Genomic DNA, 21,304 nt, shown 5'->3' with positions numbered 1-21,304 from the left:
GAAATACTATATTAGGCACAAATCCTATAAAAAGCAGAAATACTATATTAGGCACAAATAGTATAAAAAGCAGAAATACTATAATTTAGCAGAAATACTATGTTAGGCACAAATCCTATAAAAAGAATAAATACTATAATTTAGCAGAAATACTATATTAGGCACAAATCTTATGAAAAGCAGAAATAGTATGATTTAGCAGAAATACTGTATTTAGCACAAGTACCGAAAAGTACCAGAAATACTATGATTTAGCAGAATAGTAATAACTTACAAAATTACAAATATGGAGGCATATTGAAACAGAAATGCACAGAGGGACACACAAACACAGGCTCTAATCCAGTCAACCAGTCTAACTATATTCAATTTAAATCCTACAATGACATGCTGCCAAATAAGGGCAGGGTCCTCTCTCTCCCACTAAACACACACACACACACACACAGACAGACACAGAGGGAGAGAGCTGCCGAATTTAAATCCACCAATCAGAGTGGCTGTTTACGTTTTCCCGCCAAAACATGTGCATCTTTTTACACACGCAGCAGAGAGAGGCACAGGATTATTGCAGCCTATTTCTCATAGTGACGACTCCCCTCAAACAAATGACCATAATTTCCTAACCGTAGGGGCTAGAACGGTCATTCTTACACCGTTTTGTTCAGAAGAGATGGGGGAATCTTCAAGTGTTAACAATTTATCATTAAAATGTGAATTTTTAGAGATATACGACATGGATGACTTGTTGACTTAGAAGCCACGAATTCCCCAATATGCAAATTTGAATGCCTGAGGCCACATATATGATTGGCTGGCTGGGAAGCCGTGCAGGCCCTGATTTGTGGATTTGAATTCCTCAGCCCTCAGATATGATTGGCTGGTTTAGAAGCCATGAAGGCCCCAATATGCAAATTTGAATGCCTCAGGACACATATATGATTGGCTGGGAAACCGTGCAGGCCCTGATTTGAAAATTTGAATGTCTCAGTCCTCACAGAGGATTGGCTGCCTGGGGACCTGGCAGAAATATATAGAAATACTATGATTAAGCATAAATACTACATTTAGTAGAAATACTATGTTTTAGCACAAATACTATAAAAAGCAGAAATACTATAATTTAGCAGAAATACTATATTAAGCACAAATCCTATAAAAAGCAGAAATACTATGTTAGGTACAAATCCTATAAAAAGCAGAAATACTATGTTAGGCACAAATCCTATAAAAAGAATAAATACTATAATTTAGCAGAAATACTATATTAGGCACAAATCTTATGAAAAGCAGAAATAGTATGATTTAGCAGAAATACTGTATTTAGCACAAGTACCGAAAAGTACCAGAAATACTATGATTTAGCAGAATAGTAATAACTCACAAAATTACAAATATGGAGGCATATTGAAACACAAATGCACAGAGGGACACACAAACACAGGCTCTAATCCAGTCAACCAGTCTAACTATATTCAATTTAAATCCTACAATGACATGCTGCCAAATAAGGGCAGGGTCCTCTCTCTCCCACTAAACACACACACACACACACACACACACACACACACACACACAGGGGGAGAGAGCTGCCGAATTTAAATCCACCAATCAGAGTGGCTGTTTACGTTTTCCCGCCAAAACAGGTGCATCTTTTTACACACGCAGCACAGAGAGGCACAGGATTATTGCAGCCTATTTCTCATAGTGAGGACTCCCCTCAAACAAATTACCATAATTTCCTAACCGTAGGGGCTAGAGCGGTCATTCTTACACCGTTTTGTTCAGAAGAGATGGGGGAATCTTCCAGTGTTAACAATTTATCATTAAAATATGAATTATTAAAGATATTTGACTTGTAATGCACCATAACTGAGTAGAGCGAAGCAAAAACTGCCTTGACTTGCCCTCAAACAACGCTTTCTAACTCTAAATCTATTTGGAGTATTGAAATCATTCTTTCACCGTAAGAGACAGCAGGCTTTGGTGAACAATCATGGAAATTTTCAGGTCTCTGTGGAAATCCAACAAAAAGTTATGACGAGAGAAAAAAATGCTTCATTTCCAGAGTTTGAAATCTGAAGAAATCTGAGCGAAGGACGAATTTCCTACCCTCAAACAAGTCCAACTCATTTCAGAACGGTAATAGGTGAGAAAGAAATTCTTTAATTGTGAGCGTCAGGAGTGTCTGAAGATATACCGGGACAAGCCTCATGTCTTAAAGTCGCTTCGTTAAGGAGATATGACGATTCGAATATGCCTCTCATTACAGAAATCCAGCGATGATTTTGAACAAGCTCTCCGTTGACTTTATATGGAGAGTTTTGAGACCTTGTGTTGGTCTGAGGAGGTTTGCCAAGATTCTATAAATCCCACAACAATGATGGTTACATTTTCTGAAAGCCAGCAAAAATACCTACATTTTGATGTATAATTTGTGGAAATTGAGTGAAAATTGAGCAAGTAGCAAGAAGTTGTTCGGACATGAAGAGAAGACTGCAAAAGCTTCAGTGGCACACTGGAAGCCAAGAGCATAGCAACCATAACAACGCATGTATTTTGTGAAAAATCACAATTGTGCAACTCAAAACTTTAAGAGGCATAAAAGTAAAACGGTAAAATATTTGAAAAAGCTGAATCATACATGAATAGCCCAATAATTTGTGAACATTTTAAAGTTTGAATGGTTTTTCTAGGCGAAAGTATGAGGAAGTAGTTAAGTTTCAAAAACAAGCAAAATTTAGCAGAATTGCGGAAGTTTTCCATTCATTTCAATGGGACAAATTAAAGGAAAAAAGCTTAATATTTTAAAAAGTATAATAGCAAAAAATAGCAAAAGTCATAGCCCGCATTAGCAGAAATAGTAGAATAGTTTAAAATTTGAACGGCGAAAATCGGCTGAAAATTGTGGGACTAGTTAAGTGCCAAAGAAGTACAAAAATTGGCAACTAGAATAATAAAGAACTAGAAAGCGAAAATTTCTGAAGAAATTTTAAGTGTGCCTATGCTACTGCCAATGAGTGTAGTTTGCTTTTAATGTGGTGCAATAAGTGCAGGTTGCCATTTATAACAATAGGGGGGAGCAATATGCAACATGAGCATAGTTTGCTATTTATACCACAAGAGGGAGGGAAATTGAATACAGCTGATTTTCAAGTTAAAGAAAAGTAAGCTGTATTGTGATCTCTGCTATATGCAGTGCAGCATACAGAGATGAGAGAAAGATGCTCCAGTTACACCATTACAAAAGAAGTTAATCGATATAAAATAAATTATGTTTAAGTCTGAGGTGTTCAAGAGAAGTTACAATTTAGATTTTACAGTTTTGAGTCGTTTAAAGTGAACAGTTTAACAGATTGTAAACCAAAGTAAGTTTTCTTGGTAGAAAAAAAAAAGCCCATTGAGCGGTATTCAATTTGTATTTCAAAGGTATTTTAATGTGAAAAGGGAAAATTATGCAAATTATGAAATTTCCCCTTGTGGGACTAATAAAGGTATCTTATTGTATTCAAACTATATTTTGTACAAATACCATTTACAATAATGTATTCCATTTAAACATGATATTTAGATTGTGGTAAACAGCAAAGCAATATAAAATAAGGAAAAAGGAAACCATTCAAGTAACTTTATATTATGAACCGAAGAGTAAGGAAAAGTATAAATGAAAAGCATACAAGCATTAATGTATATAGATAAACCCAACAATCATATGACCCCCTATGAGCAAGCACTTTGGCGACAGTGGGAAGGAAAAACTCCCTTTTGACAGGAAGAAACCTCCGGCAGAACCAGGCTCAGGGAGGGGCAGCCATCTGCCGCGACCGGTTGGGGTGAGATGCAAACAAATCAAAAACTGTCCACAGAGCTACAGGGGGCACACTGGGATCGCAACAGCAGCCATAGAGGGAGACAGATTAGGATGTTCTTTCCAGTACTGAAGTAGGTCGCTTTTCTTATGTGTGCGTTTTTCTCTGAGAGGTAGGTCTCCACTTTAGTTTCTTCTCATGAGGCATTCACGGATACTTCTGGATAAGGGTCATTTGGAAGCAAGAGGTTGGCTGACTTTGCAAAAACAGCTAGAAAACAGATAAAAGCAAAACACAATTTAAAACAAAACAAGAGACATCACAAAGCGCAGGTTTCAGTTAGCGAACTGGCAAGTCATGATGATCTAATAAATATTTGCAAAAATAAATGTAACTTTAGAACTAAATTACCCAAAACTAAATTAAAAAGGAAGTAAAAGAGAGAAATTTGTTTAATACTGGTGTCTTTTGATTAAGTAAGTTGCCATGTGAGGTAAAACCACACGTGGCTGTAATTTGGTGGCCTGTATATAGTTCCAATCAAAGCGTATAGTTGGCTTAAATGGGTTTAATACTGGTGTCTTTTGATCACTTGACTGTATATAAACCTGTTGAACAAAAGGTGCATTTTAATTTCACTATACCTGCCCATCCTTGTAGCTGGTTTCTAGAAGAGTGGCACAGTTTCAACATCAGTGTAGAGCTTCTCCACTGCCTTCACTGGACAGAACACATCTGAGGAGTTATGAATGAATGGATGACTTAATGAATGGATGAGATTATAGTTTGTTTCAAACACTATCAATACCAAATGTTACAATATAAAGAAAGAAACAAAAAAAATACAAATGACCTGTTATGGCAGGGATCCCATCAGGTGCAGTTGCAGTCTTTCTGTTCACGTTTCTGGTCAGCTCTTCAATGGATGACAGCACATCAGCAGTCTTATCTATGAGCTCCCACTGGTGAGCTGTCAGTGTTGCTGGTAGAGCGTGCTCAGTCGCAAAGACATGAAGATCACGTTTTTGTTGCAGTAGGCTTCGCACCACGTAGAGGCTGGTGTTCTGTTGTGTCTGCGTATAAGAGAACATGATTGACTTTATTTTTCAACAAATTCGGTTCAGAGTGTATAGGAATTAATAAAATAGAAGTACATTAAAGAACAAAGGGGATACAACAAAATTCTTGCTTTCATAATGCTAACATGTAACCATATGTCTTTAACATTTAATGGTAATGTAACTGTCCACTATAAATCCTTAATGGAGGAAGACGTTTTTTTAAATTTACCTTGCTGCCTGGAGGACATAAGGAGGTGGGTCTATTCTCCGTTACCAAGGACAACCTGGCTGGTGCTGTCTGCCAACCCAGGAAAAACAGTATATAATGTTAAGACATTAAGTGACCTGACACATTAATTTCACTCTAAAATGCAATGCATGGCATGAACTGGTATGCCAGTTGGGTAACAGATCGTTTTTCTAGTGGACGTGTGTCTGAAATCTGATGAGAGGTTATGTACAGTTAGTCAAAATTATAAAACCTACTAACAGATTTGAAACAGAATGGAATATTTGATACTGAACAGTAGTGGTTACTAAACTTACAGAGCAATAAAAAAGAAAATCCCTGCTGTTTGCATAATGCTGAGATGTAACCATGAATATGTCTATAACATGTAATTGTCTGTTGTAAATTCTTAATAGAGGAATATTTTTTGATATTTACCTTGATACCTGGGGAACATAAGGAGGTGGGTCTATCCTGTGTTTCCAAGGATAACCTTGCTGGTGCTATCTGCTAAAAGGGTATAGAAGACATTAAGTGACCTGACACATTCATTTCATTTAAATGCTCTGCATACCATGCACTGTTATGCCAGTTGTGTGACATTATAACAAACAATCCTAAACTGTATGGGTAGGTGTTCTTAACTGTCTCAAACGTGTTTCGAAAACTGTTCAACTGTCTGTGATCACTACTATATCTTCTTTACCTGGTCAGATGGAAAACTACTGACTGCCTCATCTTGGTTGTGGCCAGTGAGCATTGGGACAGCAGGATCGACCAGGTCAAGTGGTTTCCAGCGCTTCTTTTGTGCCTGGGATCTTTTATTTTTTCTCGGCATCTGGTAGAATGTCAGCAGAAAAACAGAATATTAATTGTTGGCATTTCAAGCATGTGATCAGACCCAGCTTTCATTTTAAGTCAAGCATAATAACCAGGTAGCTGCATTGGTAGCCAAAAGACTTTACAATGCAGTAAATCGACAAACAGTAAATGAATCAAAAATTCTGATGTATACCAGCAATTTTTTATTTTAACCCTCTGATACACAAGATAACTACAAGAACCAAAAAATAATAATAAATCTCTCTTTTCTTTAAATAGACATATTGATAGTGTCACTGCCCGGTCTTAAGGCTTTGTTAAGTAAAGTTCCATAACAGTTTGTATATTGTAATTGGGAAAGTGATTACCTTGAAAGTTGGGAGGCAGATTTGTTGACCACGACAACTACTCCATTTTGGTGTACAGTAATTGGGAAAGTAATTACCTTGCAAAGCTGGGAGGCAGTGTTGTTGCTGGGGCGCTGGTAGAATGCCAGCAGCAAGCAAACCCAGATGTTCACAGCTCCTACTTAACACCTTAAACTTTCCAAACAAATCTTACAAGAACATTTGGCAAAGTGATTGGCTTGCACACCTAGGAGACAGTCTTGTTGCCCACAACAGTTTTGTTATAGAGTAATTGGAAAATTGGGTACCTTGCAAGGCTTACAGGCAGTCTTGTAGCTGGGAGGCGGTCTTGTTGCTGGGGCTCTGGCAAAATGCCAGCAGCAAGCAGACCCAGATGGTCACAGCTCCTACTTAACACCTTAAACTTTGCAAACAAATCTCACAAGAACAATAGAAGTACATTAAAGAATGTTACAAGAGGACTCACCTGTACCTCTTGTTGTAGATGCTGATATCCATATTTAGGTCCATCTGTATGACTTTTAGGCGAGAGTAGGCCAATAGGGAGTGACACTTGGCAAGTCCATATCCCTCATACCCTTGCAGTCATTTTGTGTTAGTGAATAACACAATAAATGGGGTTATGATAACTGTGATATGTATTCAGAACACCTGATTGGAGGCAGGCGTATGGCTGTGATATGTAAATGTGATCAATCAATGTGTGTTTTTCGGTAGTTGCAGCAGTAATCAGTTGTGCATATCCTCTTGACTGCAACAGTTCTTGGATGGGTTTTTTTCCTCTGCTCATAAGGTCCTCATTGAAGTCTCCACAAACAATAATTGGTTGGTGATTCATCATTTCCAACGAGTCCAAAAGACATTGCATTTGTGGTAAAAACCTCACATGGCTGTAATTTGGTGGCCTGTATACAGTTGCTATCAAAGCTGTGACTGGCGATTCAACCTTTACAACAACAAATTCAAGGTCAGTCACATTTTGCAGGTATTTTCGGGACTCTGCTGTAAGAATTGTGTTGTAGTAAATTGCAACTCCACCGCCATTTACCTTTGCCATGTCTGTATGATTTGTGTAAGAGACGTGTCTGTTGCGTGTGGCCATGTTGTATTGTTCCAGCTGGAAGCGGGGAGAAACCGATGATCCAGACAAGTGTGTTTCTGTTATACATAAAACATCAGCAAGGCTGAGTTCATGGTGGCATCTCATGTCCTCCATGTGAGTTGGGAGACCTTGTGCATTATGATGGATAATTGTCAACGTGGGGACTGTGGGATCTACTGATTTTAAGAATTGCAACAGTGGTCTTGCATTCTCAAATGATGCATGTCTCATATTTTTGAGTGCATCTGTGATGGCAGGATCAGCATAGATTTTCTTTTCATCAAAGTCTGTGATGTACAGTCCTTTAAGTGAGGTTGTGCGGCTGAGTGCAACATAGGCCATTCCAGGTTCAAAAACACGCTTCAAGCATACTACTGCTGATTCCATTGTCATGCCTTGTACTTTGTGAGCTGTACATGCAAAGGCCAACTTCATTGGAAATTGCCTGCGAACCACTCCTTTTTTACTTGTGCATTCTTCACATTTCTCAATATACACAAGATTGTCTGAGGATCCTTGTATTTTTCTGCGAAATTTTTGCCCAGAATTTTCATTGTCCAGCGTGAGTCCAATGAGATTCACAGTTTTTGGTCCATCCTGTGTGGCTGTCACAATGTTTGTGATTGTTCCAAATGTCCCATTAACAAGCCCATCTTCAACATCCAAATTTCTGATAATCATAACACGCACTCCAGGTGCAGCTTGTATGTTATCAGGTAAATCTCCTTTGTTGCCTTTCATCATTTCTGCCAGGAGGACCATGTCACCCGTTCGTGGGTCTTTTCTGTAGTCTTCTGCCTGAATATTTATGATATCAGAATGAAGAGCAGTTACAGTTGCTGAATTGTATTTGTCGACCTCTTTGTTTGTAGCATAAATGTGTAATACATTAGATGGACAGTCTTTTATGTCATGGATAGCCTGTGTGAGCAAGGCTTTGTCATCGGCTTCAAGAGAATCTGTTTTTTGCTTCACTCTTATCCTGTTCAGAACTTCAGCAAAAGAATGATCATCTTTCTGTCGCATGATTTCTGTCAGGTTGACCATGTGGAAATAGTCTTTCCAGAGATCAAGGACATTGTCCTCATACACACAGAGTGGTTTGGCTTTTCCAAGGGGTGGCAGCTGGTAAAAGTCTCCTACTGCAAGGATAGACATCCCACCAAAAGGTTTCTTGTTTCCTTTGATCTGCTGAAGTCTCCAGTGGATGTAGGCAAAAAGGTCTTTAGAAACCATAGATATCTCATCAATGATCAGAATCTCTGCATTTGAAAGTGAAGCTCTCACTTCATCCAGTGCATTCCCCAGTCCCTGATAAGGCGGTTTTAAAGATCTTGGCAGCTTTAGCAGAGAGTGCAGTGTTTTCCCAGATATGTTAAAAGCTGCAGTGCCAGTAAATGCAGTCAGCAGTACTGCAGGGTAGGACATGTCTGCTTGGTCTCGGAATCTGGGGAGTTGGTGCAAAATCTTTGTTGCCTCCTCATATATGCACTTGATAACATGTGATTTTCCAAAGCCAGCTCCTCCAGAGACAAAATAAAAGAACTGCTCAGGACAGTGACCCCACACAAGTTTGAAACACCACTCACGCACTGCGTAGAATATGGATGCTTGGGTTTCATTCAGACTTTGGTACATTTTTCTGACAAAGTCTGGGCTCAGCTTTGGTGCTATGATTGCTGGCATGGTTCCACTGCTGCTACCACTGACTTAGTAGTCAGGAACAATGTCCATTTCATTTTCGCCAGTGTCATGTCTGGATTGTCGTTGGGCCACACACTCTAAACGATCTACTTCAACCTCAGGTGCAAAGGTGTTCCATGCATTGATAAGTGGGCCTTGTTGTTCAATCTGTTCCAGTGCCCTTTCCATTGTTTTGCCATGGCCTTCATATCGCTTTTTGTTAAAGGTAACAATTGGCCGTACTGCATAACCATGTTTTCGTCCACTTTTGTAGAACTGCTCGGATGTGGGGTATTCTGTGTTTTTAAGGTCATCATTTGATCGATGTGGATAATAAAGTTTTAGCAGTCTGCTATAAAACTTTTCTGGTTGTTTCTTTTCTGAGAACCGAGGATATCTGATTATTGCAGGTTTCCCTTTTGTTCTTTTTTGAATATAACCCATGTTATTCAAAAGACGGATGGCATTTTTGGACTCTGTTTGACGGCCGTAGAGAATCCTGTACTCTGAAGCAAATTCACCCAAACACATTCTTTCAAAGTCAGGTGTTCTGGGTCTGTTTGCATATTTTTCTGGCAATCCGGACATCCACACATTTTCATCATCTGGTGCCATGCTCTGCAACCTGCTCATCGGGAGACTCATTTTCAGGGCATCATCATCAGTCTGTATGAAGACCACACTGCGTGAACACTTTTTTAGTGGCAGGCTGCATGTCCTTGCCACGGATTCTTGGGCACTGACTTCTCTGTGTTTAGCATATGCCTGCATTATCTGTTTCATTTCATCTCTTTCATTGACACTGGACTTTTTTACTTCCTGGATGACTCCATTAAGAAATTGTCATCTCAAATTCAGGTTTAGAGACATAAGACATCATGTACATCAGGCAGCTGTAGTCATCAATGACATATTGGATGTCCATGTTGGCATTCCAGGCCCTCAGCAGATCTGCATTGTATGCATTCACCCAGCAGTCATTAGGTTCACGCTTTAAGAGGATGACATGACTATGGGTTAAATTGAAGACACAATCCAAGTATTGTTCATAAGTTAATTTGCATTTGTGAAGCAGCTCAGACAAGTCTTCAAACGAGGAATTTGGGTCGCAGAGCAAATCTCTCAATGGCTGGAGTTTTTCTTTGGCCTCTTTCATTTTTTTTGCGAGAGCCATTCGTCTGTTCTTTTGCTTTTCATTTGTGCCTTTCTCCTTACTTGTGCTATGCTGCTTATCATTGTGATCATCATCATCATCTGGGCTTGGGAAAGTGATCATTGTTTGATCTACGGGTAGTTTGGGGAAGCCAAACCTACATGACACATTACCTTTTTTACAGGATCTGGAGTGATTTCTGCTGTGGACTTGAACCTCAGACACAATTTTGTGAAGTTCAGGATCGGCATTTTGGTCAGGCATCTTACATGTTATGTACTTGTCAATAAATTTGTACACGTGGTCTTCAAGGTCGCTTCCAAATTCAGGTGCATCTTTGTCCCAAACCAGTAAATGGATATGAGGGCTACCTCTGGCCTGAAACTCCACTCGATAAAAGTAATCTTCTACTTCACCGATGGGCTGTGCTGGGGACAGGATCAGTGTTGTCATTAGTGCATCGACTCTTTTTTCAAACAATCGCATCACAGTCACAGGGTTGCTTCGGAGAATTTCACACTTTGTGTTCCAGTCAAGTTGTGAAAAATCCACCTGTTCACCTTGTTGAGTTTTTATGACCTCAACAACCTCAGGCCATCTCATTTCAGCAGCTGAAAATGTCAGGAAAAAAGTTGGCTTTCCTAACTGTCTGACCATAGCATGTAGGTCTTTCAGTGCCTTCTCCCAATAGGCTGGAGTACCTCTCAGAGGTTTCATGAAGCGTGTTGCGTCTTTGTTATTTATCAGTTTCTCCACTTCATCTTTATTTTGAAGCATTCTGTTAGAAATTTTACGCCCATCCTTGGTGATTGCCTTTCCTTTGCGCAATTGGATGGACATGCTGTTTGTAGCCATGTGTGTTTCTGTTACAAACTGTGCAAAGAATAGGTAGCTTTGGTCAGTTGCAAACCGTGTGTCTGCAGAGAACAGCCGTGTATTAAAATACATGCTTGGGTAAAGTTTCACTTGTCTGGCTTCATCTAATGTGTTCTGTCCAGTTGGGAACTGGACAGGAAAGGCCATGGCTTCAAGTTTAGGAACAGAGAAGACGCCAACAGGTCTATTTCCTTGCGCGGGTGCAATGCTAAATATTCCTTCACCATATGATAAAATGTCCTGTGCTATATCTGGTGGTTGCATACAGGTGTCTAGAACAAGACCAGGTCGAAGTTCTTCCTTTTCTTTCTCCATATCTTGTAAGGGCTGTTCATTTGACTGTTCAGGCTCCATTAGTTGGTTTACATCATGACATGGCTCAAGCAGTCCAGCTGTTGTATCCTCAGTGGTTCTTCTTTCTGGTACAATTTGCTGGTCGAAGTTTCTGGGCAGTGCATCTTGAATATCTGCATCAGCAGTGTCATGTTCCGTGTCGATTATCTGATTACTTGTGGGATCAGCAAAAGTAGCTTCATCATCAATAGATACATCTTTGTATTCTGAATGCATCTCTTTTAGCTTTGATAATCCTGCTAACACGTTCTTCATGTTTATAGTGTAGAAGTGTTGGTAACCTTTGAATCTGATGTGTCTCTTCAGCTGTACCTGCAGGAGCTGGGCTTCACTGTTAGGTCTGGGAAGACAGTTTACTGTGGTTTCCACATCCGATGGTACACAAACAACAGCCCCATGTACGGCTCTTTGCTGTCCTTTTGGTAATGCAATGATTTTTGCAAACGGGAGAATTTTAGCAGTCAGTTGTCGTTCTAGTACATTTAATCGACTCAGTTCAATTGGAATGGTTGCTAGTGCTAAATTGTTTGCTACTGCGACGGATGGCATCTTGCCTCTTTGTAGGTGGTTGTCACAGTTGTAGCAAATCCACTCTTCCATTCTTTGTTTTGGGAAAGTACAATTAGCTGAGCATTCCCTGTCACAAACATGGACAAATTTTCCTGTCAAGCAAGTGGCAACAATGTTACTATTAGTAACATACTTTGATCTTTTGCAATGTTTAACTTGATTAGAAAACAGAGTTCTGTGGCACACTGTACAGACATGGGTGGGTCCTAACTGAATGGCTTCACGGAAAGCTAATGTGGCTGCTTGCATCACACTGTTCACTACAAGCTGGGGCTGTGCTTCAGACTGTGGACCCTGCTGGAACTGTGTTACTAGTCGTCTGTATTTCTTCTTTATTCTCTGTGCACACAACTTTTTATAAATGGCAAAAGATGCAGTGGTAGCCATTTTGTGTCTCTGGTACTGGGCACAGCGCTGTATATGGTGCAGTCTGAATTGTGAGTCATTGTGATACCTGGCATAAATTGATTTTTTCTGTTTGTGCCTGTAGTTTGGATCAGATGCATATTTTGTTCTTATGTATTGCTTCTGTCTGGTTTGAAAGTCAGTATCCGTGTTGTACCTTTGGACCAGATATTGCTTCTGTCTGGTTTTAAAGCTGGTATCCGTGTTGTACTTCTGAACCACATATTTTTTCTGTCTGATTTGAAAGTCGGGATCCGTAGTATATCTTCTGATAATGTAGTCTCTCATTTTTTGTTGAAAATGACGATCACTTTGGTATCTCTTCACCTGGCAGGCTTTTACTTTTTCTTGAATATGAGGATTTGCGTAATATCTTTTGGCTGATAACAGTCTTTGTTTACGGTAATGATAGTTTTCAGCATATTGAGTTTTCATAGCCTGTAATTTTTTCATTCGAAATTCACGACAGGAGGCATATCGTTCTCTTTCGTGTCTTCTTTTGTTTGTCTTCTTTGCCACTTCTTCAGTTGAAGATTTGTCTTTAGCTTTTACATACTCCCTCTGAGCTTGACGAATAGCTTTCTTACGTTATCGTTTATTTAATTTGCTCACATTTCTTGCTGTTCGGGGGGTTTTAGCCATTTTGTCATCTGGTGAGTTTAAAGTATTGTCTAACATCGTCATGTGGGTTTTGGCTGATTCTGGTTCAGGCATTTGCGCAGTGGGATTCGTGATTTGTGGTTCATCATTTTGTGTTGATGATGTAGCTGTAGCTCCTGGTGTTGCCTGAGTTGACTGTCCAGGGGGTTCCGTGTGAGTGCTGACTGTTTTGAAAGAAACAGGCACAAACTCATATCGTGCATGCTTGCCTTGATTTTGAAAAAGGTTATGCAGGTGGGTGATCAGGTCATTCACATGAGTGAAAGTGAGCATGACTGCTGTTCCATTTGGCTGACGTAAACCCGCTGCACTTCTTGAATGTGAATCAAATAATCCATACCTCCCAGATTTGTCACGGAAAACCGCAATGCACTCAGGTGAGACCATGAGCAAAGCAAAGTTCACATCTGTTGACAGACATTCAAGGCGAATAGCAAGAGGCAACCACCACTCTGTTCTTTGAGGACTGTTCTCTGCTGCTTCCAGAAATCCATAACTTATGTCATCCATTTTCACACTGTAGACATTTGTGTCAGTATGAAGTTCTTTGGGCAGGTCCTCCATGGTCAGATGATCCTGTGTATAACGCTTCTCCTGCAGAAGATTTGTTTTAATCCAACAGTAGAGTGCATCTCCCTGTTCAAGGACCTTATCAAGCATGGCTATGTTGAACTGGTATTCCTCATTAAGGTAGGCCAGGAATGTGAGGGCATTACATGTGCACTGATGATTTCGAGAGAATTCTGTGTACCTCTCATCACTCTGACAATGAGTTGCACTGACACTCCAAAACGGCTGAACTGTGTTGCTCTGTAGCTCCTCCGTCAGTAGGTCTTCATTTGTGTCATGGAAAGGCTGATCAAGAAATGCAAAGGTGACACATATTATTGTTAAACATTTTATGATATGTGTTTCAAGGTTGAGCAATAAAATACATTTAAGTGTTGCTGCAATAATGTAGAAAAATGTGTTTTTATTTTTTTAAGTGTCAACGACTGAACATAGTGTAAAGCGCTTTGGGAGCCTTGGAGACTAAGTAAAGCGCTATACAAATACAGGCCATTTACCATTTTTAATTATGTTAAAATAATTAAGCAATGTGCAGGCAAATTAATCCAAATTATATCACTCGTCAATCATAGTATAGCATAATCTGAAGATAAACAGCATGAGATATGCCAGAAAGAGAAAGGCAGAAAGACAGTGACAGGAACAGTGAGAGTGAGTGAGAGAGAGCAGAGGTGGAAAGTAAAAATGACAAATATTTCAGATATCTGTAATTTGCTTGAGTGCTGTTTTTTTTAACGAAGGTCATATCTGTACCTTCTGCTCCTCATATTTTCAAAGCAGTTAATTTCTTTCAGTATAACACATTATTTTAGGTTGCTGCGGGCCTTCAAACATCAACTAAATTGCAGCCTAAATATAAATATATGAAAGGAAATCCTGTTTACGTATTATTCGTAAGAGGATCTCAGATGCTCTTAAATTAGATGTAATTCGTTCACTGATTTCAGATTAAACCAGATGGTTCTGTACATGTGCCATAAAAACACGTTTCATAGTTGTGTTACATTTTGTAAAGAAATGACACAAAATTCAGTTAGAGGTTAAATGTGATTGAAACAGAATACAGTGACATCCATCTTGATAAAAGATGAGTGTCACAAAGCCATGTTTGTATTTATTTGCATTGCTTTTCACTGTGGATGTCAATTTATGAGAAGCTTTAAGTATTAAATGGTATAAACTTTTTTCTGAACACACACACACACACACACACACATATACACACACACACACACACACACACATATATATATACATATATATGTGTATATACACACATATATATATATATATATATATACATATATATATATATACATATATATATATATATATATATATATATATACATACATACACACACACACACACACACACACACATATACATATATATATATATACACATATACATATACACACATATATACATATACATACATATATACATATACATATGTGTGTGTGTGTGTGTGTGTGTGTGTGTGTGTGTGTGTGTGTGATATAGCTAAATAGACAGAAATAGCTGTTGAGATGTCTACATTTTAGGAATCCGAAGAAAGACATTTACAAATTTAGTAAATTTGTACATGTCTTTAAAAAGTACATATTTAGTCTAACATTTTAGTATATTTAGTACGAGTTAGCAAGCATACTTAAGGTGAAAGACTAAATATCAACTGGGCTGCCACGATTTGTCGACTAGTCACAATTACGTCGACTAACAAAATCGTCGACGACTGATTTAATAGTCGACGCGTCGTTTGAAGCTGGAATAAGTAGCAGGATTTAAGAGTGTAATAACGGACTGAAACAGAAGATGGCAGCATTGCATGTACAAGGATGTCAGCTGCCGTTAAACCCCGAAGAAGAAGAAGAAGAAGAAGAAGAAGAAGAAGGAGAAGGAGGAGGAGGAGCTGTGTCCCAGAATTCATAGCGCGGCCCAGCGCAGTTTCCAACAATGGCGGCAGCTAGTTAGTTGTAATATTACTCTTATTATTCTTTCTGGGTCACAAAATAAACGTTTAACATATTTTCAGGCGCGAATGTAGCTGTGTAAACCTCAAATATCTGCTCAGTTTATCAGGACACCACATATTTTCAAAAGCGCTCCGACGTTTTCGGAGATGTCTGTTACCCACTACCTCGTTAGCGAGCCGGGGGCTAGGCTCACTAGCGCAGTGAGAACACCGGACTCCCGGCAAATCGTTTTCAAACCCACCGCCGTCTTTCGCTACTCAGGTTAAATATATATGAGTCACTTAGATAACTTAAAATGTTATTGTTTGGCTTTTTTTTAGTATTTTATTTGTTCCTGAGTAAATCGGTTTGGCTGAGATTAAAGTTATAGTTTTTACACAGCTGAATAAACGTCAAGCAGACAGCTGATTATCAGAAGTGTGAGATGCTGGAGAATTTATTCCGGTGTCCTGTTATATTTTAGATAGCAAGGAGTTTATTAAACTTCACCGAAACAATCTGCAAATTTCATTAAAATTTAATAAACTATCATCTTGTCTTTATTTTTAGTTAGCAGAGACCTGAAACACTTAAAGCTGTAAGCTAATGATAGTTATATAAGAGCAGATGCTGCTGGTGCAATAAGCTGTAGTTTTACGTCCAATGGATGATGATCTGATTAGTCGACTAATCGCAAAAATAATCGGTGACTAGTCGACTATCAAAATAATCGTTTGTGGCAGCCCTAATATCAACCCCCGTGATTATACAGCAAAGATTGCATGTATACTAATTTGTTATAGACATTTGTGGACATACCTTTTTAGGTGGAGAATTTGATGCCGTGTGGAAATCATCAGTTGCCCAGACTCGTTTTGCTGGTGGACGAGTGTCTGAAATCTGATAATTGGTTACATACAGTTAATCAAAATTATAAAAACCTACTAACAGAGTTGAAACAGAGTGTAACACTGGATACTTTAAAGAAAACATGAAACAGTAGTGATTACTAAACTTACAATAAAAAATAAAAAAGCAATAAAAAAAAATCCCAGCTGTTTGCATCATAACTACTAAGAGATTTGAAAGTGAGTGTAACTTTAGAAACTTTAACAAAAATATGGAACAGTAGTGGTTACGTAACTAACAAAGAGGATACAACAAAATTCTTGCTTTCATAATGCTAACATGTAACCATATGTCTTTAACATTTAATGGTAATGTAACTGTCCACTATAAATCCTTAATGGAGGAAGACGTTTTTTTAAATTTACCTTGCTGCCTGGAGGACATAAGGAGGTGGGTCTATTCTCCGTTACCAAGGACAACCTGGCTGGTGCTGTCTGCCAACCCAGGAAAAACAGTATATAATGTTAAGACATTAAGTGACCTGACACATTAATTTCACTCTAAAATGCAATGCATGGCATGAACTGGTATGCCAGTTGGGTAACAGATCGTTTTTCTAGTGGACGTGTGTCTGAAATCTGATGAGAGGTTATGTACAGTTAGTCAAAATTATAAAACCTACTAACAGATTTGAAACAGAATGGAATATTTGATACTGAACAGTAGTGGTTACTAAACTTACAGAGCAATAAAAAAGAAAATCCCTGCTGTTTGCATAATGCTGAGATGTAACCATGAATATGTCTATAACATGTAATTGTCTGTTGTAAATTCTTAATAGAGGAATATTTTTTGATATTTACCTTGATACCTGGGGAACATAAGGAGGTGGGTCTATCCTGTGTTTCCAAGGATAACCTTGCTGGTGCTATCTGCTAAAAGGGTATAGAAGACATTAAGTGACCTGACACATTCATTTCATTTAAATGCTCTGCATACCATGCACTGTTATGCCAGTTGTGTGACATTATAACAAACAATCCTAAACTGTATGGGTAGGTGTTCTTAACTGTCTCAAACGTGTTTCGAAAACTGTTCAACTGTCTGTGATCACTACTATATCTTCTTTACCTGGTCAGATGGAAAACTACTGACTGCCTCATCTTGGTTGTGGCCAGTGAGCATTGGGACAGCAGGATCGACCAGGTCAAGTGGTTTCCAGCGCTTCTTTTGTGCCTGGGATCTTTTATTTTTTCTCGGCATCTGGTAGAATGTCAGCAGAAAAACAGAATATTAATTGTTGGCATTTCAAGCATGTGATCAGACCCAGCTTTCATTTTAAGTCAAGCATAATAACCAGGTAGCTGCATTGGTAGCCAAAAGACTTTACAATGCAGTAAATCGACAAACAGTAAATGAATCAAAAATTCTGATGTATACCAGCAATTTTTTATTTTAACCCTCTGATACACAAGATAACTACAAGAACCAAAAAATAATAATAAATCTCTCTTTTCTTTAAATAGACATATTGATAGTGTCACTGCCCGGTCTTAAGGCTTTGTTAAGTAAAGTTCCATAACAGTTTGTATATTGTAATTGGGAAAGTGATTACCTTGAAAGTTGGGAGGCAGATTTGTTGACCACGACAACTACTCCATTTTGGTGTACAGTAATTGGGAAAGTAATTACCTTGCAAAGCTGGGAGGCAGTGTTGTTGCTGGGGCGCTGGTAGAATGCCAGCAGCAAGCAAACCCAGATGTTCACAGCTCCTACTTAACACCTTAAACTTTCCAAACAAATCTTACAAGAACATTTGGCAAAGTGATTGGCTTGCACACCTAGGAGACAGTCTTGTTGCCCACAACAGTTTTGTTATAGAGTAATTGGAAAATTGGGTACCTTGCAAGGCTTACAGGCAGTCTCGTAGCTGGGAGGCGGTCTTGTTGCTGGGGCTCTGGCAAAGTGCCAGCAGCAAGCAGACCCAGATGGTCACAGCTCCTATTTAACACCTTAAACTTTGCAAACAAATCTCACAAGAACAATTAGCAAACTGATTGGCTTGTAAAGCTGAAATGTAGCCTTGTACTGTATGGTTGAAATGTCCCACTGAGAGACAAAGAGGAACTTTACTCCCTTCCAAACAGTAAAGTTCCTCTTTGTCTCTTTGTTTTAATTACAAACAACGGCTCTGAAATAAAATGGCATCCAGCGCTAAACACACCAATTTTCTAGATATCAGCTGAACACACACATAGAAAATATAAGGGGGGCACTTACCTTGGCTGAAGCAAGAGTTGAGGTGTTAAAGGCTGCTGTAGTTAACGCCTTATAAAAACAGAAAAAGAGGTGTGAAACGCGGCTACAACGAAGCTATTGTTTTGGACGCGGCGACAGTCGCCACTTAAAAGTTTTAATTACAAACGATACCTCTGGAATAAAGTGACATCCAAGTGCTAACCACACCATCATTTTGTAGATATCAGCGTCCAGACACAGAAAATCACTTTCAAAGTCATTTTCAAGCCGGAGAGGCTTACCTATGCTCAATATCCGCTAGCTAGCCACCACCGAGACAAAGGGCGTGAAATGCGATCGCCAAGATACACATACAAAAAAAAAATCACTTCGCTTCTTAAAAGTTTTAATTACAAACGATACCTCTGGAATAAAGTGACATCCAAGTGCTAACCACACCATCATTTTGTAGATATCAGCGTCCAGACACAGAAAATCACTTTCAAAGTCATTTTCAAGCCGGAGAGGCTTACCTATGCTCAATATCCGCTAGCTAGCCACCACCGAGACAAAGGGCGTGAAATGCGATCGCCAAGATACACATACAAAAAAAAAAATCACTTCGCTTCTTAAAAGTTTTAATTACAAACGATACCTCTGGAATAAAGTGACATCCAAGTGCTAACCACACCATCATTTTGTAGATATCAGCGTCCAGACACAGAAAATCACTTTCAAAGTCATTTTCAAGCCGGAGAGGCTTACCTATGCTCAATATCCGCTAGCTAGCCACCACCGAGACAAAGGGCGTGAAATGCGATCGCCAAGATACACATACAAAAAAAAAAATCACTTCGCTTCTTAAAAGTTTTAATTACAAACGATACCTCTGAAATAAAGTGACATCCAAGTGCTAACCACACCATCATTTTGTAGATACCTCATTTGTAGATACCATCATTTTGTAGACCTCGGCTGAATACCCGCTAACTAGCTTTAGCTTCGGGCCGAACATGACCACGACAAAGAATCACCCAGATACATTAAAAAATCACTTTCAAAGCTAAATTTCAAACCGGAGAGAGAGAGATACACTTACCTTGTCAAACCTTACACTGTTGTTCCGAATACTTCAGAAAATGACGTTCAAATGTCAATTTCAAAACGGAGGAGAGGTGGACAGATGCATGCGGGTCCAGCATACGCTACGGTGTCTTCTAAGGTCAATTTCAAACTGGAGGAGGGGCGGACTGACGCGCGCCGTTGATAGTGTCATCATTACGTTAATCCGAATAGGCCGCACCACTCCCGGCATACCACTAGAATAAAGGAATTATCGGCCCATATTAACGAAAAATAAGTCCAGTGTGAAACAGTCGCTTGGCGAGCGATCGGGTGGTTTAGCGAGTGTCAGCCTCTTAAGTTTAAGACAAGCCCGGCTGCTTTTTAAGCGACGCGGCGCTAGCTACCCAGCTAGCGTCAGTACACAGGAACTACTTCCGGTAGTTATACAAAATAAAAGCGTCCCCCATTATAATCCGCTATAATGCTCTTATTGTGAAGGGCAAGCGGGACGCCATACTTCCGCTGTGCGCGCCGTTGATATATACCTTGGCTTTACATTAATTGTGAGAAAACAAAACAAACAAATAACTCACCGTTGAGTCGATTGTGAGGTAGTGTAAAGACGAATGAATCGGCTGGGTTATTGCACGCTGTCAACTGGTCTGTAGTGTAGGATTTGTCGATATCTGACAAGTAGGCCAACCACAGGGACACAGCGGCCGCCTCGCTATACTCCTGACATACCACTAGAGTGAGCCAGCACACCACAAATGAAGTTTTCTTGTTCTCCATTCATTTCAATGGGAAAAAACTTGCATTAAAATATTCATATTTAAAAAACGATAGAAGTAATAAACACCAAAAGTCATAGCAACTCATTCCAGCTCCAGCCGCACACAATGATATATCATATGTGAACCTTGTCTCAAAACTGTGGGGCGAGTTAAGGTCCAAAATTTCAGGCGGAAAAAGAATAATAATAATAATAATAAATCCGAGCAATAGTAATAAGTGTGCCTTCGCATAGGCACACTTAATAAAGAGAAACAGGAACTCAATAGTGTGGATGCTTAAAGCATCCACACAATAATAATAAAGTATAAAGAATAAAGAGAAACAGGAACTCAATAGTGTGGATGCTTAAAGCATCCACACAATAATAATAAAGTATAAAGAATAAAGAGAAACAGGAACTCAATAGTGTGGATGCTTAAAGCATCCACACAATAAATCCGAGCAATAGTAATAAGTGTGCCTTTTGGCATAGGCACACTTAATAAGAATAATAAATCCGAGCAATAGTAATAAGTGTGCCTTTTGGCATAGGCACACTTAATAATAAATCCGAGCAATAGTAATAAGTGTGCCTTTTGGCATAGGCACACTTAATTACCAGATTATTACATTCTTTTTTCTTTCTATAAATTTTCTTTCTTTCTATTACAAGCTGTATTTTCATATTATTACCCCCCGTTTTGGGGATCTTATTATCCTATTTTATAAATATCAGGGTAATATTCCCCAACAACCAC

General features: G+C 39.1%; 1 protein-coding gene across 10 annotated transcripts; it reads right to left on the bottom strand.

The window, feature by feature from the left end:
• Nucleotides 1-3,410: 3,410 nt before the first annotated feature.
• LOC309713761 (uncharacterized protein) lies at nt 3,411-20,520 on the bottom strand. Of its 10 annotated transcripts, none has more exons than XR_014278664.1 (12): nt 20,506-20,520; nt 19,807-20,294; nt 17,601-18,797; nt 17,333-17,404; nt 16,895-16,963; nt 16,440-16,520; nt 5,806-13,947; nt 5,538-5,609; nt 5,100-5,168; nt 4,663-4,882; nt 4,454-4,544; nt 3,411-4,079 (listed from the first exon to the last, which is right to left on the bottom strand). XR_014278664.1 is itself a non-coding variant. In XM_082545590.1 (12 exons), the coding sequence occupies exons 2-8, from the start codon at nt 17,730-17,732 to the stop codon at nt 5,603-5,605; spliced, it is 594 nt and encodes a 197-aa protein (XP_082401716.1). In that variant the 5' UTR covers nt 17,733-18,797; nt 19,807-20,296; the 3' UTR covers nt 3,411-4,079; nt 4,454-4,544; nt 4,663-4,882; nt 5,100-5,168; nt 5,538-5,602. The 10 variants fall into 10 exon arrangements, 8 of the variants coding, with proteins under 8 accessions (XP_082401716.1, XP_082401711.1, XP_082401717.1 ...); XR_014278665.1 differs by lacking the exon at nt 20,506-20,520 and having other exon boundaries at nt 5,806-6,631; nt 6,756-13,947; nt 19,807-20,293; XM_082545590.1 differs by lacking the exon at nt 20,506-20,520 and having other exon boundaries at nt 5,538-5,606; nt 5,806-5,937; nt 13,844-13,947; nt 19,807-20,296.
• Between the last annotated feature and the right edge of the window lie 784 nt (nt 20,521-21,304).

This window comes from Aulonocara stuartgranti (genome assembly GCF_965226115.1).
Source record: "Aulonocara stuartgranti genome assembly, chromosome: 9".
NCBI classification, from domain to species: domain Eukaryota; kingdom Metazoa; phylum Chordata; class Actinopteri; order Cichliformes; family Cichlidae; genus Aulonocara; species Aulonocara stuartgranti.
Note: the sequence above shows the minus strand (reverse complement) of the source record. Positions and strands in the feature narration are given on the sequence as shown.

Bases quoted from the DNA above. Each gene is read 5' to 3' on its own strand.
- LOC309713761 (XM_082545585.1), bottom strand. From the start codon at position 17,732: ATGCCGAGAAAAAATAAAAGATCCCAGGCACAAAAGAAGCGCTGGAAA. The intron at 17,405-17,600 runs GTAAAGAAGATA...ATACCCTTTTAG, and splicing joins GTAGTTTTCCATCTGACCAG to CAGATAGCACCAGCAAGGTT. The intron at 16,521-16,894 runs GTAAATTTAAAA...ACCAATTATCAG, and splicing joins TATGTCCTCCAGGCAGCAAG to ATTTCAGACACTCGTCCACC.